At 39.2% G+C, this 17380-nt stretch overlaps 1 protein-coding gene across 7 annotated transcripts in view; it reads right to left on the reverse strand.

Moving 5' to 3' along the window:
- Positions 1-17380, reverse strand: part of SGCG (sarcoglycan gamma) — a 131634-nt gene that overhangs the window by 48324 nt on the left and 65930 nt on the right. For all 7 annotated transcript variants that reach the window (XM_019447988.2, XM_053900957.1, XM_019447982.2 and 4 more), the window contains one exon: positions 2045-2146. In XM_019447988.2, the coding sequence (XP_019303533.1) occupies positions 2045-2146 (102 nt within the window). The remainder of the gene's footprint in view (positions 1-2044; positions 2147-17380) is intronic.

Genomic DNA, 17380 nt, shown 5'->3' on the forward strand with positions numbered 1-17380 from the left:
CAGGACTGCGAACTTCAAAGACAATCATTCCAAGTAAAGCTTTACCATTGCGTGTTTTGGTTTCATTTCATCTTTGACGATGTCTGTATGTTGCTAACTATAACTTTTTTGTTTTATCAGTTATAATTGCTATGTGCTTAGGTTAATAATGGGCAGGGTAGATGGTTATAAATCATGAGTTCCAGGCACAATCTTCACAGGACCTCATGTATTAGCTTTGAAGAGTTACCAAGTAATCACATGTTAGAAGCCAGAGTACCATGTTGAATTATATTTAGAATAAGGAAATTCTCTCACCTCAGCATTATACATAAATTAATATGTGCCAAATTTTGTAAATCCATTTCTGTAATTTTACGGAAAATTACCTCCTAGACTCATCTTTGAAAAGGAAACATAACTAATACATCAGTGCACACAGAATATATAAGACCTAATTTTGTTCAGTTAATCCAATTATTGGAAAGCCATATTAGTTACCAGATACTTTATAGCTGTGATCACATAATATCATTCCAAATGTTTCTATAATTTTATGTATCGATCGACATACTGCATCAATGCATCATTGTAAGAGTTTAATATATGATTATCTAAAATAATTGACATAATTTTGCTCCCTGATTTTTTTTAAGTATATGGAGATATGAAAAATCTGATAAGATATAACTAAACGTACTATTAATTCCAGAATATTAAATTTGCTAGAACTAATCACCTGATTTCAGCCATCAGGCTATTTTACCAGTCTTCTCTCCTCAAAACTATAGGTAGGGAATTAGCCAACATAACTCTGGGGGGGAAAATGGTTCTAATATTTAAATTCTTTGCTCACATCTGACTTCCCCCTTTACATAAGTTTGGGTTTATTCCTCATGTTTCCATATGACACGGCTATTTAATACACTGAAATGCCATCACGATTCACGTGTCTTAGCTCTTCAGCTAAGCTCACGGCATCTGGCTCACGCATGTATCAGCCTGTCCTATTCCAGGTCATTTGTGGGTTCCTCCTGTCAACTGAGACACTATCAGAAGTAATACAATAGTGCCTAAGAGCTACTAATGTGCCTTGCACTCTCGAGACTCCTTGGCAGTGTATTTATGTGCAAGTCTTACACGGCATCCCATTATGGTTGGTAGTAGGGCTTGGTGACCGTTCTGATGGCTGTGTGGGGGTGTGCTTTACCCCTCCTATAAGACCACATGCTTCTCAGCGGTTGGCCTTTTGTATCCTTTCTGACTGCCCTAGAGTCACTCGAAGAGCCTCAGCATGTAGGAGGTACTGACACCTCCTTTCACACGTGTAAACACGGGAGGAAAACGAAGAGTACACTCTTCATCCAACCGGTAGGTTACAGTTGGGTGAAGTCTCAACATGTCATTGAGATGACACCCAACCAATAATTTAGCAAAAGGTTTACCTTTACTACGAAGTCCATAGCATCACATGAAGAAAAATAGAACATATTACAAAAGCTATTTGACTGTGTTTCACGCTTGGCTCTATTTGTTACAAACTTCATGGAGGTAAATCAAGATAATACGGAGGCAGATTTATTTTTAAAGTCACACAATATTGAACAGATATGTTTAATCTACTTGTGGAGAATCCCACAGGACCATAATCTATAATTAACGTAATTAGTACAGAACATGCTACAATGAAACTAATTTCTTTCTAAACTTCTCAGATAATTTTAACTGCCTTGAGAAAAGTGTCTTTAAATTACCTGCAGTAATGGAAAGAGGTTTAGATTGCCTTTGATAAAGGTTTTAATTACCAAACGTTTTTAATTATGGTTTCAATTTCTGAGGCCACCGAGTTCAGAGCTGAAGCACATGAAAATGGCGTCTTTCTATAATGTAATATCGGAAATAAGTTTTACAACCTTCTACCAAGCTTTTATAAAGCGTGTAACATGAATGCGTGTACATATATACATTCTAAGAGCTCTCTTCCGAAATAGCTGAATTTCTACGCTTAACGATTATTAATTTTTCATAAAACACAACATATTTACATGTTTCATCATTTTCTTACCACTCTGGAGTGTATTTCCTTGGCGTACAATGGGAATAAAAATTCTGACTCCCCTTCCAGGCGAAGACCATCCTTTGTAACACGCAAGTGACCCATTCCTGTCTGTTAAAAAGACGAGACAACAGAGATTTTGTTTTTGCTTTCCTTTTCACTTCTTTTAGTATCAGCTAAAATTATAGATGCATTTTCATAAATCTTCTATTGGCACTTTTCTGGATTTCTCTTACTTTGCTTAAAACGTTAGTTGTTTTTATTAAATTGTCAATATTTCATTAACCCTTGCGTAATACAAAGGACTATTTAGGAAATACGTATGAGATTGAAAGAGTCACTTCACAATAAACACCCGAGAGTCGCCACCATGTAAGAAAAAGACTCTTACCATTACTATTTAAAAGTTTTTTTTAAATTAAAATGTAATAAAATGGGCTGTTTTGAGGTGTACCGTTCTATGAGTTTTAACACGTGTAGCCACTGATACAACCAGGGTACATAACAGTTCCATCACCCCCACCCCCATGGTACCATTGAAAAAAATTTTTTTTAATGTTTTTATTATTTTTTAATTTTTCAGAGAGAGAGAGAGAGAGAGAGAGAGAGAGAGAGAGAGAGAGAGAATCCAAAGCAGGGTCCAGGCTCTGAGCCATCAGCACAGAGCCTGACGCAGGGCTTGAACTCATCAGCTGTGAGATCATGACCCGAGCTGAAGTCGGACACTCAACTGACTGAACCACCCAGGTGCCCCCCCACCCCCGCCACCATGACACCTTCTTGAGGTTTCATGTGTATCAGGTAAGTTTACAATATAGCAACTGTTCGGTGGCCATTTCTTAAGCACAAAACCATATAGGAGGACGTGAAGCTCTATTCAAAGGGTCTGTTCTCGAAGAATTTTTCATCATGAAGAATGACCACAAAGGATAGAAGACTTAATTGTGGAGATCACCAGTGACCACCATGCTATTAAATCTCGTGGACATTTTTAAACTTCATTCTCTTTGCTTTCTCAGCAGCATTTAACACTGGACCTCTTTCTCATTGGTACCCTATCCTCACTCGATTTCCAGGACACCAGGCTCTCTTAGCTTCTCTCCTTGGCCTCCATATACATTCATCCTCCTCTGCCCAGCCCTGGACTGCTGGCTTCCTCAGCAGTCCGGCCCCTTCCTGTCCACAGGAAGGCCCCGTCCTGTCCTTCTCTGACCACACCCTCAGCTCCCAGTACCATCTCAGTGTGGAAATTCTCACCTGTTTTTATCTGCAGTTTACATTTTCTCTCCTGAGCTCCAGACCCATATATACAATTTCCATCTCTCCTTCCCTTTTGAAAGTTTGGTAACACCTAAATACAACAAACTGAATTCTGATCTCCCTTCTCTTCTGAGTCTAGAGTTAGATTTTAAAAAGGGAGAGTAGAATGGTCAGATAAAATGGAACAATGACATTAAGCACAATTTTATACAGTGAGAGGTGACTTCCGGGACGGAGATCTGTTACTCTGAACCGATGCCACAGACTTCTCTTCCCAAGAACTCCACTGACTGATAAGCCCTGTTAACAAGAACCAGATTCAGTCTGGAATCATTCGGCCTGGCTAGCTGTCTGTGAGCCACCATTATGGCCCTCTTCCCAAACGTGGGTGTGGGAGCAGTGGATTTTGCACTGTGATTAATGGAAGTCCCTCAGTGCTGCTGGGCTTGGGTCAACCGACACCACACGCAGAGAAGCTTTCCCGAGTCACTCTTACATTTGTGACTGAGTGTGTAGCTTTGGAGGCGGGGCTCCAAATCTAAAAAGTTGACAGCCACTATGGTACAACTTCTCACAAAATGTAACCGTGCAGTTGTAAGACACAGTTTATGAAATGAAGCCAACATGAGCAATGTTGTAAGACCCATCGTGTGTGTATAATAAACCAATTTTCAGCAGACAACTGCATCAGGAACTTTTGGTCCTAGAACTAGCCAAAGTGAGGTTCCAACATTGTACATTCAAATCTGAAAATCTGCTGTGGATTTCTGGGTTCAACCGAACAGATGCCAGGAGTTTTTCTGGACTCTGTTTCGCTACATCGGCAGAAAACAACAAAAAAGTAATGCACATCCCAGCCTCTGAAGCAGCTTATTTACATAATCACATCGCAAAAGGTGATTGTTCTTTGTCATGTGTCATTTCCTCCTCTGGCTTTTTCATTCATTGAAAAATGAGGAAATTGACATGAGATGACCTCAGCCCACATTCTATGGTTTTAACAAAATGAATTACAAACCTCTACAAACAATCCATCACTACTCAACGTCTGAAAACAAAACAATACGCCTCTTTTCGTTTTTTTTTTTTAACTCAGGCATGTTGAGCTACAACTCACAAATAATAAAATTCACCTTTTTTAGTGAATATTTTTGCCAGGTTTCACAATCAAAGTACCACACACCAACACCGTGAAGGTACACAACAGTTCTGGAGACGATAAACAATGCCCCCCCCCCCGCAGTCACAGCCAACCCCCATTCCTTGGCAACCACTGCTTTCTGTTGCAATAGTCTTGCCCTTTCCAGAATGTCATCTAAATGGAATCATACAGTATGTAGCCTTTTCAGACTGCCTTCTTTCCCTAGGATAAAGCGTCTGGCAGTCATCCATGCTTTTGTGTGTGTCAGGAGTTTGTTTCTTTTTAGAGAGGCAGACTATTCCACTGGAGAATATTCCACGGTTTGTTTATACATGTGTCAGTTGAAAGACATTTAGCTTGCTCTGATGATTACGAATAAAGGGCTTCTGTGCGCACATAGTGGTCATTTCTGATGAGCAAACGCCTGGGGATTTGCTGCGTTGTATGGTAGGTTTATGGTTAACCTTATAAGAAACAAGAAACCGCCAAACTTCAGTTTTCCAAGACGGTTGTACCATTTTGCATTCCCATAAGCAATATATGAGTATTCTGGTTGCACTGTATTCTTGTCAGCACTTAGTACGGTCAGTACTTTTTTTCATTCTAATAGGAGCGTGATGGTATCATATTGTGGTTTTAATTTGTATTTTCCTAACGACTAATGATAGTAAGTGTTTTTCAGTGGGCTTTTTACTATCCACATCTTTGTCGATATGTAATTTGCAAATATTCTTACCAAGTTTGTGGTTTTTTATTCCTTGACTGGTGTCTTTTGCAGAGCAAAAGTTTTCAATTTTCAAGAAGTTTAATTTATCACTTTTCTCTTATGATTATGCTTTTGATATTTTATGTGACAACTTTCCCTAAACCAAGGACATATTTTCTCCTATGTTTTCTTCTAGAATTTTTATAGTTTTAGATTACACATTTAGGTCTCTGACCAGTTTTTAGTTAACTTTTGTGTATGGTGTGGGGCGTACATGAAGATTATTTTGCGTATGGGTGGATATTCAATTATTCCAGCACCATACGGTGATAATTGTATCCCTTCTCTACTGAATTACTTTTGTACTTTTGTCAAAAATTAACCACATGTGGTTGTATTTCTGGATTGTCTGTTCTGTTGACCTATGTGTCTGTACTTACTATACTGTATTGATTACTCTAACCCTACCGTCAGGTTTGAAATCACCCAGTGGGAGTTCAAAATTATTTTGGCAATTCGAATTTAAAAAAAAATCTTTATTATGATAAAGTATACTTAATAACATTCACCATTTTAGCCATCTTTAATTGCATAGTACAGTGGTATTAAGTACCTTCATATCATTGCACAATCACCACAATCCTTCTCCATAATTTTTTCATCTTTTCCAACTGAAACTCTGTACCCATTAAACCCAACTCCCTATTCCCCACCCCCCCCAGCCCCTGGTAACTCCTATTCTACTTCTTGATTCTATAAATCTGATTATTCTATGTGCCTAAAGTAAGTGGAATCATATACATTTTTTGTCTTTCTTTCTAACTTTATCCTAGCATTTTGCCTTTAAATATAAGTTTTAGAATCAGCTTATCTATTCTACAAAAATTTCTGCTGGGTTTTTGACTAGAAATGTATTGAATGTAAGTATGAATTTGGGAAGAACTAACATCTTAAAAATATTGAGTCTTCCAATGTTCGAACACTATTTCCCCATTGAATCATAAAAATTTCTTTCATCATTGTTTTGTAGTTCTCAGCATATAAATCTTATTCATATTTTGCTTGATTTTTACATAAATACTTCATGTGTCTTGGTGCCATTATAAATGATATTATTTTTATCTCACACCAGCTTCTATTTAGTCAGTACTGTTCTGGATTATCCTTTTTCCTTCTTTTATTTTCAAACTCTCTCATTTTTTTCTTTTATGTCTCTTGTAAGGACATTATAGATGATCTTTTAAAAAACACAACTTGAAAATCTTTATTAATAGTAGAGTTTAATGTCCATAGTCATTTAAATTAATGAAATATTCTGATGGATTTATACTATCTTATTTTTCTCTAAGAAAAGTCACTCTGGTTATTGAGTACTATCTCCCATGACCTGACAATCATCGGGCCCCTTGAGCTCTGACACCCATAGCAAAGCCCTGTAAGAACACTGTGGTTTTAAGAACACAAAAGGTGTACGATTCCATTAAGGCCAAGTGTTCTTGTTACATAAAATGCTCCAGCTGGGTGAAGAGGGCTTCTACGAAGAGGCGTGACCGAGCATTTGATGTCAGGTCCCAGAAGGGTGAATAGAACCCCTCAGTGGCGAAGCTCCCCCGGGGAAGGGTGTCCAGCTCAAGTGCAACGGGGAGAGGGTGGTGGCAGAGGTAGGAGGGTGGAAACATGCAAGGGATTGAGTTTATAAGTAGATGAAAGAGCAAGGGAGCTAAGTTCCTCGTTGTCACGGAAGGGAGGTACAAATACAAAAAGAGAGAAAATCAGGTTAATCCCCATATTGTTGCACTGAAGTTAAACATTTGTATGAACCCATGGTGTTCCACATGTAGATGGATAGGTAGAGAAATAAATGTTCATATAAAGGTGTGTGTGTGTGTGTGTGTGTGTGTGTGTGTGTGTGTGCATCTGCATGCGTGCACGCGGGTGTTAGTTACATGTCCTCTGAGTGGGTCTGGGCTAGCAGCACACTGACAGCAATGAGCGCATCTGACACTTGAATCTCAGGTTCTAAATACCATTCCGCACTAAGAGGGATTACAGCTCCTTGGAGAGACAGCTAATTTCAGGGCCAGAGTAAGCAAAGAGCATGATGAGCCTGGAAGATCCTGTGCGGGTAGACAAGAAAGGGCACAGAGAATACTGAGGATAGACCAAAAGGCAGAAGAGCCGGCTAAAAGGGGCTCCCAGACGCCAAATCAGACTGAATATAAGCACTGAAAGAAATGGCAGCAATGGATTATGAGAACCCACTGAATAGAATTAGAAATCATGAGTCCATACAGACATGTAAAAATAAACAAATGAATGGAAGGGTTGACGAAAACAGTATCTTTACATAGTTTAAACCTATCTCCTTACCAAATAGTTATACTTGCAAATGGGAAAACAGTAATTTTACAGGGAAGAAGCCTGGCCCTTTAATCAAGTGCTTAAAGTGATGGGCCAAGTAAAACATTCGTCGTGCTGATGCAAGTCCTGAATTCCAGAGGGTTGAACACAGGGTTCCCAGAGTTGGGGAAGGATGAGGGTAGGAGAGGATAGTGCGTGAGCAGAACCTCAGAGCCTTTGAGTGCAAGAGATGAGCAGTGGGGAGGCGAGGGTTTCCTATGGTGACCAACATCGATGGGGATGAAAGGGAGTTGGGCCTCATCTGCAGCGCACTGGAGGCCGATGGCGGAGGGAAATCCGGGAAGGGGAGGGGCATTAAGAGGTGAGTGCCTGCTGCTCCCCACTGACTCCTGTTTATGGGGAGAGGGTCTGGAGCCATGTGGCCATAGGCTCTGGGCACCAGGTCCGTTCTTGACCCTTGAGGTGGAACAGACTTGCTCTGGATCCCTCAGTCTCTCCTGACTCTTGCTGATGGCGTTGTGGTTCCCTCACTTCTACTCTCTTGTATCATAGGAGTGGCAGCACGCTCTTTCGGCATCCGTGTGTTTGCTCATGGAGTTGACGAATAACTTTCTTATTTTAATTTATACAGCTAATTCTTCCTAATCCTTCATTTCAGTTCTCCCTGTCCACGACACCCTGTGCATAGCTCTGTAGTAGCACTTATATCATTACTAATATAAGAGCCTGTTTGTTTCTGCACAAAATATTGGTTATTCCTCCGAGAGGTAGAGTATAATCTTCTGCCCATGAATCTGGGCTACCAGCAGGTATGACATCAAAAGAAGTCTTGAGGCTTCTGCTCAGGCCTACTGGAATACTTTAGAAGTCCTGACTAGTCTTACCATGTAAGAAGTCCAGGGACCTTGAGATCACATGCTGGGGAGACCAAGGGCACACTCTCCAGTTGTCAGTTTCAGCTGAGCCCAGCTTTCCAGCCATCCCTGCACTGGCACCAGATATGTGAATGAAGTCATCCCAAACCCTCCAAACCAGCCCTAATACCAGCTAATTATATCTAAGTGACCTCAATTGACATGGGGGGTGGTGGCGGGCAGAATTGCCTCGCTGAGCCCTGCCCCATTTTCTGACTTACAAAATCAAAAGTTATGATAAAATAGCTTTTGTTTTAAGCCATTTGTTTTTAGACTAACATGTTTTGTAGCAACAGATTAGCCAGGATACTTCTTGTGAGCAGGGATGAACCACAACTATTCTCAACTCTTCGTTTAATATCTGATGCACAAAAGTGCTCAGCACATGGTTGTTGAGCTGTTAAACGATCCGTGTCCAGAAAAACATCAGTTAAGCTGATAAAGCTCAATGTCACTTAGATCCTACGTTGCACCACACTGTCAGTTTCATGTGTATGGGACATCTCATCTCTGGCTTTCCTTCCTTTGGTGCATCAGCTGCTGTCAATCATAATGTGACTGTACCGTGACTCATTCATTGTTTTGGCAAAAATCAACCAAGTGCCAGATTTTGACTCTGTTCTGCTCCCACCACTCGTTCAGAGTGGGCTCAACACTTCTGGGCAATAGCAGGGGGCAGGGAGAGCAGTCCCTGCAGGATGATGCCTTGGTTAAATCCTTAGGCAATTTACACAGAACGCCAGAAGGGTGAATGAACTCTCAGTGCAAAGCCCCTTCCATGTAACAAGAACAGTGTCATGACTCAAATTCTTCCCATCCATGACTTTAACCTTTACCTGTGGCACAAACCCTTCCCCACTTTTCATCTTCCCAAAGCTGGAGCTCACAGATGGGGTGCTGCTCTGGCCCTTAATCATCATTTTCTTAGTTGTAAGCTTAGCATTCACAGCTTGAACTCAAGTAGAACACGATCTAGTTAACTTTCCCTGGAACCCTAAATTCATCTAGTCAATTTCCTATTGTTGTTGGCTTTCTTCATTCTGGAGGTCAAAAACTGCAAAATATTTGATAGTTCTGCAGGCTTCTCGGATTTCCTTTCATCTCTTAAAGTTAAATGAACCTACATATCCTTTTGAATTTACTACATCAATTTGGTTTCACATAACTACCTTTGATAACTTTCCCTTCTTGTAGGAAATAGATTACCCTCCGCTTTCCTTCTCCGATCAGCACTGCCCCATTCAACATTTTCTAAAGGCCAGCTGGGTATGGTAAGGAAACACTTGGGGTTTTTTTCCTTCCTCTGTAGGAAAAACTCAGTTCTCCCCTACTATGTCTTTCCTTCCTGTTGAGGATCCTGTTCCTCACATAGACACTTCATTTCTGACATTTCTGGTCACCAAATAAATGTGTGGAAGTTTTCCCCGCAACTATAAATCCTCAGATCCCAGCAGAGTGTCCAAGAATTCAATTCAATTCAGACATATCTTCCCAGAGACATCACCAAATTCCACAGACTAAGGGCTCAGTCCCACCCAACCGCTTTTAGATGCCAGTCATAAGCCAAGATTATCATCTGTGCTTCTGACCAACCAGCTCTTTATTGGAGGTTCCAATGGTCCCCTCCTTGGGTTTGATTAAATTGCTAAAACAGGTCACAAAACTCAAGGAAACACTTATAACTACCAGTATATTAAAAAATATGGTATAGGACACAGATATACAGCCAGACGAAGAGCTATATAGGGCACGGTCTGGGAAAATCCCACGTGCAGGGACCTTTGGATTTGTCTCCATGGAGTTGGGGTATATCACTCTCCTGGTGTGGATATGTTTGCTAATCTAGAAGCTCCCCTTATCCCTTACGACTGGGATTTATGGAGGGCTTCCTTAGGTAGGCATGATCAATCATTTCCAGCCTCTCTCCTTTCTTTGGAGAATGGGGTGTAAGGCTGAAAACTCCAAAGAAACTGGACTACCTTCTCCCACCATACACAAAAATAAATTTAAAATGGATTAACAACCTAAATGTGAGATCTGAAACCACAAAAATCCTAGAAGAGAGCACAAGCAGTAATGTCTCTGACATTGGCCATGGCAACATTTCTAGATATGTCTCCTAAGGCAAGGAAAATAAAGTAAAAAATAAACTACTGGGACTGCACCTAAATAAAAAAAAAACCACTTCTGCATGGAGAGGGAAACAATCAACAAGACTAAAAGGCAACCTGCTGAATGGGAGAAGATATTTTCAAATGACATATCCAATAAAGAGTTAGTATCCACAATATATAAAGAACTGATACAACTCAACACCCAAAAAACAAATAACCCAACTTAAAAAAGGGCAGAAGATATGGACAGACATTTCTCCAAAGAAGACGTCCAGATGGTCAACAGACACATGAAAGGATGCTCAACAGCACTCACCTTGAAGGAAATACAAATCAAAACTATAATGAGATACCACCTTACACTTGTCAGAGTGGCTAAAATAAAAAACACAAGAAACAACAAGTGTTGGTAAGGATGTGGATAAAAAGGAACTTACTTTCACTGCTGATAGTTTGCTGAATGCAAACTGGGGCAGCCACTGTGGAAAATGGTATGGAGATTCCTTAAAACATTAAAAATAGAACTACCCTAGGATCTAGTAATCATACTACTGGGTATTTACCCCCAAAATGCAAAAGCACTAATTCAAAGTGATTCATGAACCCCTATGTTTACAGCAGCATTATTTACAATAGCCAAATTATGGAAGCAGCCCAAGTGTCCATCGATAGATGAATGGATAAAAGAGATGTGGTATGTATATACAATGGAATATTATTCAGCCACAAAAATAGAGAAATCTTGCCACTTGCAATAATACAAATGGAGTGAGAGAGTATGATGCTAAGTGAAATAAGTCAGATAAAGACAAATACCATATGATTTCATTCATAGGTGGAATTTCAAAACTAAAACAATGAGCCAGTGTAAAAACAGAGAGAGACACACACACACAAACCAAGAAACATTCTCTTGACTATGGAGAACAAACTGATGGTTACTAGAGGGAAGGTGGGTTCTGAGATGGGTGAAATAGATGATAGGGATTAAGGAGTGCACTTCTGTGATAAACGCTGGGGGATGTATGGAATTTTTGAATCACCATATTGTACACCTGAAACTAATACAACACTGTGTGTTAACTGTATTGGAATTAAAAATTTAAAAAATAAGATAAAACCTGTAACTTTCTGGATGTCCTTTATCAAGTTGATTTGTAACTCTTGATGTAAAAAACATTTGTAACTCTGCACCCAATGTTCCTTCCCTAGAGCACTCTCTTCTTTGTAAAGATTGTGCATCCCAGGCAGCTGTCTTTAACTTGGGCTGTAATAAAACTCTTTTATTTCTTAAAAAAACAATAGACTGTTATAACTATGAGCGTTTTATATAAGCCTTATGGTAACCAAAGCCAAAACCTATAGATTCACAAAAGATAAAGGGAAAAGAACATAAGCAGAACACTATGTAAAAATCATCAAATCACAAAGGAAGGAAACAAGACTTGAAGAAGGGAACCAAGGCATTACAAAACAACCAGAAAACAATCAACAAAATGACAGTCATAAGTTCATACCTACCAAAAATTACTTCAAATGTAAATGGACTAAATTTTCCACTCAAAAGACGCAGGGTGGCTAGATAACACAATAAAACCAAACAAGAGTCAACTACATGCTGCCTATAAGAGACTGATTTCATCTCTACAGACACATATAGACTGAAAGTGATGGAAAAAGATATTCCATGAAAATGGAAACCAACAGGAATCAAGGGTAGCTATTCTTATATCAGAAAAAACAGACTATAAACCAAGGACTATAGCAAGAGATGAAGAAGGTCATTATAGAATGCTAAGAGGGTCAATTCATCAAGAGAATGTCACACCAGAAAATATGCACCCAACATTTGAGTATAAGAACTGAAGGGAGAAATAGAGAGTAATACAGTAATAGCAGGAAACTTCAATATTCCACTTTCAACAATGGATACATCACTCAGACAGAAAATCACTAAGGAAACAGTGTGGTTAAACTGTACGTTAGACCAGATAAACATTCAGCCCAACAGCAGCAGATTATACATTCTTCTCATGTGGTATACAATGACAATGGAATATTATTTAGCCTTAAAAAAAGAGGGCAATCCTGTCTTTTGTGACAACCTGGATGAACACGGAGGGTCTTATGCCAGGTGAAATGGTCATACAGAGAAAGACAAATACTGCATAGTATAACTTTATGTGAAATCTAAAGAGCGGGGAAATCAAATTCATGGAAACAGATAGAAAAGTGGTTGCCAGGGGCTGGGGGTAGGGTGGGGTGGGGTGGGGAGAAGTAGGAAAAGGTTGGTAAAAAGGTACAAACATTCAGTTAAAAGACCTGAATGGAGTCTCAGGATCTATTGTGTAACAACATGGTGACTATAGCTGATACCACTGTTTTGGGTAGTTTAAATTTGCTAATAGAGTAGAACTTATTCTCCCTCACACACAAAAGGTAAATATGGGAGGTGATGGATGTGTGAACTCCCTGAGGGAAGTCCTTTCACAGTGTGTGTGTCTGTCATATCATCATGTGGTCCGCTTCAAATCTCTTTCAGTTTTGTCAACTCTACTTCAATAAAGCTGAAAACATTATAGAAAATGTCAAGAGGCAGTGGCAAGCAGTGGATGTGGAGGCTCTGGAACTCTCACGTCCTGGCGGGAGTTGGCGCAATCCGCCCTAAACACTGGCAGCTTCCATTAAAGCTGAATGTACCCACAATGCATGAGTCACATTCTGTCAGAGTCCACATTCAATTCACACTGCCTTCAGTCCCACTCGGTCTTTGGCCCATGACAGTGTGGCTTCCACCATCACCGTTCTACTGAAATTGCTCTCCCCGATCACCTTGTTATTAAAAAATCCAACGCCCCTTCTCAATTCTCATTCCACTGGAAAATTCGGTAGCATTTGGGACTGTTGGCCAATCCATAATTCTTCGCACTCTACCTTCCCTTGAGGCTTCGGGCAGTTTGGTTTATCTTTTGGCTTCGACTGTTCCTTTGGCGCTTTTTCTCAACGATGTCCTCCTAGGCTTTTTTGTGAAATGCCCGCGTTTCTTGGAGTTGCGTCCTTGGCACCATGTAAATACTGAATATATGTTAAACCCTCACACACATCCTCTTACACGTGAGTACCCCTCCTAAGTGTTCTCCAGATAATTTCTTAAAACACTAACCTAACGTTTACTCTCCCTCTTTAAAAACTGGGGTACACAATGCCACACAAGTGACCTACGGGCATACAAGGCTCTTATACATGGTCCCTATTTCTACAGGTTTATCTCCTGCCCTTCTCCTTCGAACCTTACATCTTCATGACAATACACTTCTCACTCAACAATCTTTCTTCATCCTTGTATTGCATCCCCAAACTATCGAAGTCCTGTTGAAGCTTTTCTGATCTCCTCAGGCCGCCATAACTCCTTCTTCTGGGTTTCTACAAAAGTTTGATCATATCTCTCATAGAAACCTTATCCCATTATGTTACATGTATCTAGACCTCTACTGCACTGAGAGTTTTGTAAACCCGGCCTGTATTGTGGGGGCTAGCACCCTACACACAGCAGGACCCAACAGTGGGTTCACTGATTGGCCTTTGCAACCGCGAGATCCATGACACCTTACGTTAGCTGCTCGGCATACATTTAAAAAACGAACAGGTTGATAATTGGTATTACTTCAGAATTCGCACCTTTAGGATGACCCACGGTGTGTAGCAAGGAATTTGGCATTTGGGGGGATGTTGTAGTGATTTTAAAGTTTTTAACCTTGTTGTGCTTTCATAAACTTCATGCCGACAGTTGAGAGGTGACATAAAATCAAACTGAGGCTCCTTTAATTATTCTCACAACTATTATTTGTTTACCTCAGGTTTTTGGGTTTTTTTCAATCACTTCTGGGAGTTCTCTACAAAACTTTTCTTACTTGCTAGGCCCCTAGTAAAAACTTTAGGCATCAAATAAATGTAAGTTTTTCTAGTTCATAAGGATTTTTTTCCCTTAGAAACAGGAAGAATTATTTCACGAATGAATGTTTACAGTTTTTTTTTATCTGACTATATTCTAAAGCACTGCAACAGATCAAGGACAGACATAAATTTATTCTTCAGTGGTATGATTTGTATACAATTTTCTCTCAATTTTATCGTGATCCTGATTTTTCATCTTGTGGGCAAGGGGTTCCTAGAATTTAATGAGAAATTAAAGTGAGCATATTTTGTGTAAAGATGGCCTTGGGGAATAGTCTCAGAATAATCAGTGATTGTCTTGTCTATTTTCAAATACCCGTAAAGAGACTCATTTCTCAATGCTTTATATCTTAGGAAGTTTTGATGTTTATTTCTTCTAAACCATGCAGAAGACTGGATAATGAATTTTCATTTTGGCTCAGCATAAGAAAGGATAAAGTTTGGTCAAGTTGATCAGCTGACTCGTCAACAGTAAAACTTTGAGAGTCTCTAGAAATATATATAGAAACCAGTTCTGGGTATACTTCATTTAATGAAATTGATGTTTCCCAGCAACTTGCTATAGAAGCAAATTTAATTTCAACTGAATTATACCTTCTATTGACTTCCAAAACAAGTTAAAAATATATCCTCTCCTAGAAGAAAAATCCCTTTAATATTATTACAGTTATACAAAAGCAAAAACCCCCTGGAAAAAAACTTATTTGCTAGTAAAGTTGTCTTCTGATGAAAAATGGATAATTTCATTTTGACATTAAAAGCAATCCAAGGAATGATCCAAACTACAAAATGCCACCTAATAAAAACCTATAAAGGAAAATATACAATATACAAATACTCTGGCAGTACAACATACATATTCTTTTGGCTCATAATTTTCCCACTATATCACTGCAAAACTTAAATGCAGGGTAGTTTCCCTAAGTTTTCCATAGACTCACGAAGAAATGCACCTTCCCCCCATCAACTTACATTATTCAAATGTATTGGCATATTTGTACAATAGAGGCAGCACAGAATCTTTCACAAGGAAATAAAGACAAATAGGTATGATATGCTCTACCTTTGTTTAAGCAGCAAAGTTATCCCAGTGTATGACAAAATATTGGTTACTGCCTGACAATGATTTTGAAGTTAGTAGGATGTATTTGCGTTTACCACCCTTTCCCATCAAACAAGTTTTAATTTTTTATCAGTTTATATATTTATCAGTTTATACTTATCAGTTATCAGTTTTTATATTTATCAGCTTATCAGTTTATCAATTTATAATTATTAACGTCACAAAGAAGTTACATAATTTTTAATGTTTTAATTTATTACTTTACATTATTACATTAAAATTATGGAGCTTACTTGTATTTCAGAAACATTTTAATTAAGCATAAGTTTTAGAAAAGTGAGATTATAATTGTACTAAATTTACGAATTTATATTCTGTCTCTAAAATCTCTTTATGTTCCATGGGTCTTTTTGGTGTTTATGAGCCACATGATTTGGATGTTTTTTTTTTTTAATGTTTATTGACTTTTGAGATAGAACGAGAGCGCGAGCAGGCGAAGGGCAGAGAGAGGATCTGAAGCGGGTTCCGTGCTGACAGCAGAGAGCCTGATGCGGGGCTCGAACTCACAGAGCTGCGAGATCATCACCTGAGCGGAAGTCGGACGCTTAACCGACAGAGCCACCCAGGCGCCAGATCATTCTAGTTTCATGGAATGTTTTGGTATTTGCTAGAGCAAGCTTTCCCTTGTTATTCTTTGTCATGAATAAAGCTAATATGAAGTCTTTTCATCCAGCTGTGCAGACCCTTTTCCTCAGGGTTCCTTTCGGGACTGTCGGGAAAGTATATTCCCACAAATTGAGAGTCTTGCGGATTTGCGTAATTATTGCAATATGAAGTGTGATTCTTCTAGTTCGTTTTCTAACTAGTTTGGACTAAAATACGAGTGGGTGTTAGACACTACATTTTGTACCTCATTTTATTACTCAACATATCAAACTTTCGTATTTGTTTGGGGGGTTTTGCATTTAATTCTTCTGGATTTTATAAGACAACGTGGTAATTATTTCCAATACTTCTTTTCCCTCAAATCATCTGCTGTTTAACTATTTCAACGCCTTATTTAACAGATTGCCTTGCTGTACGGACAATATTTCAAAAAATAAAAGGGTAGCATACAGTAATACACTTCTCTCGTTTTTGCTTCAACAGAAATGCCTCTAGGGTTTCAGTATCAAGTATGTTTCTGGCTGCTGGTTCGGGTAAATATTCGCTATCATGTTAGGGGAAGTATGCTGGTCAACTATTTCTTTTTATTACCGCCATCTACGATAGCCCATGTGTGTGGTGCAGTGAAAAAAGGGCGGATTTCAAATGAAATGAAATGGATGCAAATTCTAATTCTTATTTTCTTCACCCGGTGATCTCAGACAATTTTTAAATTTCTGACACTTCAAGTTAAGGAACACCTATGTTTACGGAGCAGTGCCTCGCATGTGGTGGCAGTAGACAAGGTATTAGGAACAAAATACATAGACTGGCTTCTTTTCTACCTCGTAGACTTAATAAAGCGACCCAGGGAAGGAAACAGGAGAGAAGCCACCGTAAGAGCAGAGCAGTTTGAGAGACAAGAAGAAAATGAAGGAACGTCAAAGAGCCAAGAATGATTGGATGGTGTGTTCACTGAGTAGCATAGATAACACCACTGTAAACATGAGAAAAGATCAGCGTGGTACTTTGTAAAGACGACACACAACTTCATGGAGAATTTTGTATCTGCAGGCTCTATGTTTGAAATTATTCACCATATAATGCAAAGACAAAAATAATCAGGTCATAGTGCTAAGGACACCTGGAAAGTTAAAAGGAAGGAGGAATGACTTTGCCCTCTTATC

This window comes from Panthera pardus, unplaced genomic scaffold, assembly GCF_024362965.1.
Source record: "Panthera pardus isolate Hobbes unplaced genomic scaffold, ASM2436296v1 HiC_scaffold_1, whole genome shotgun sequence".
Classification (NCBI taxonomy): Eukaryota; Metazoa; Chordata; class Mammalia; order Carnivora; family Felidae; genus Panthera; species Panthera pardus.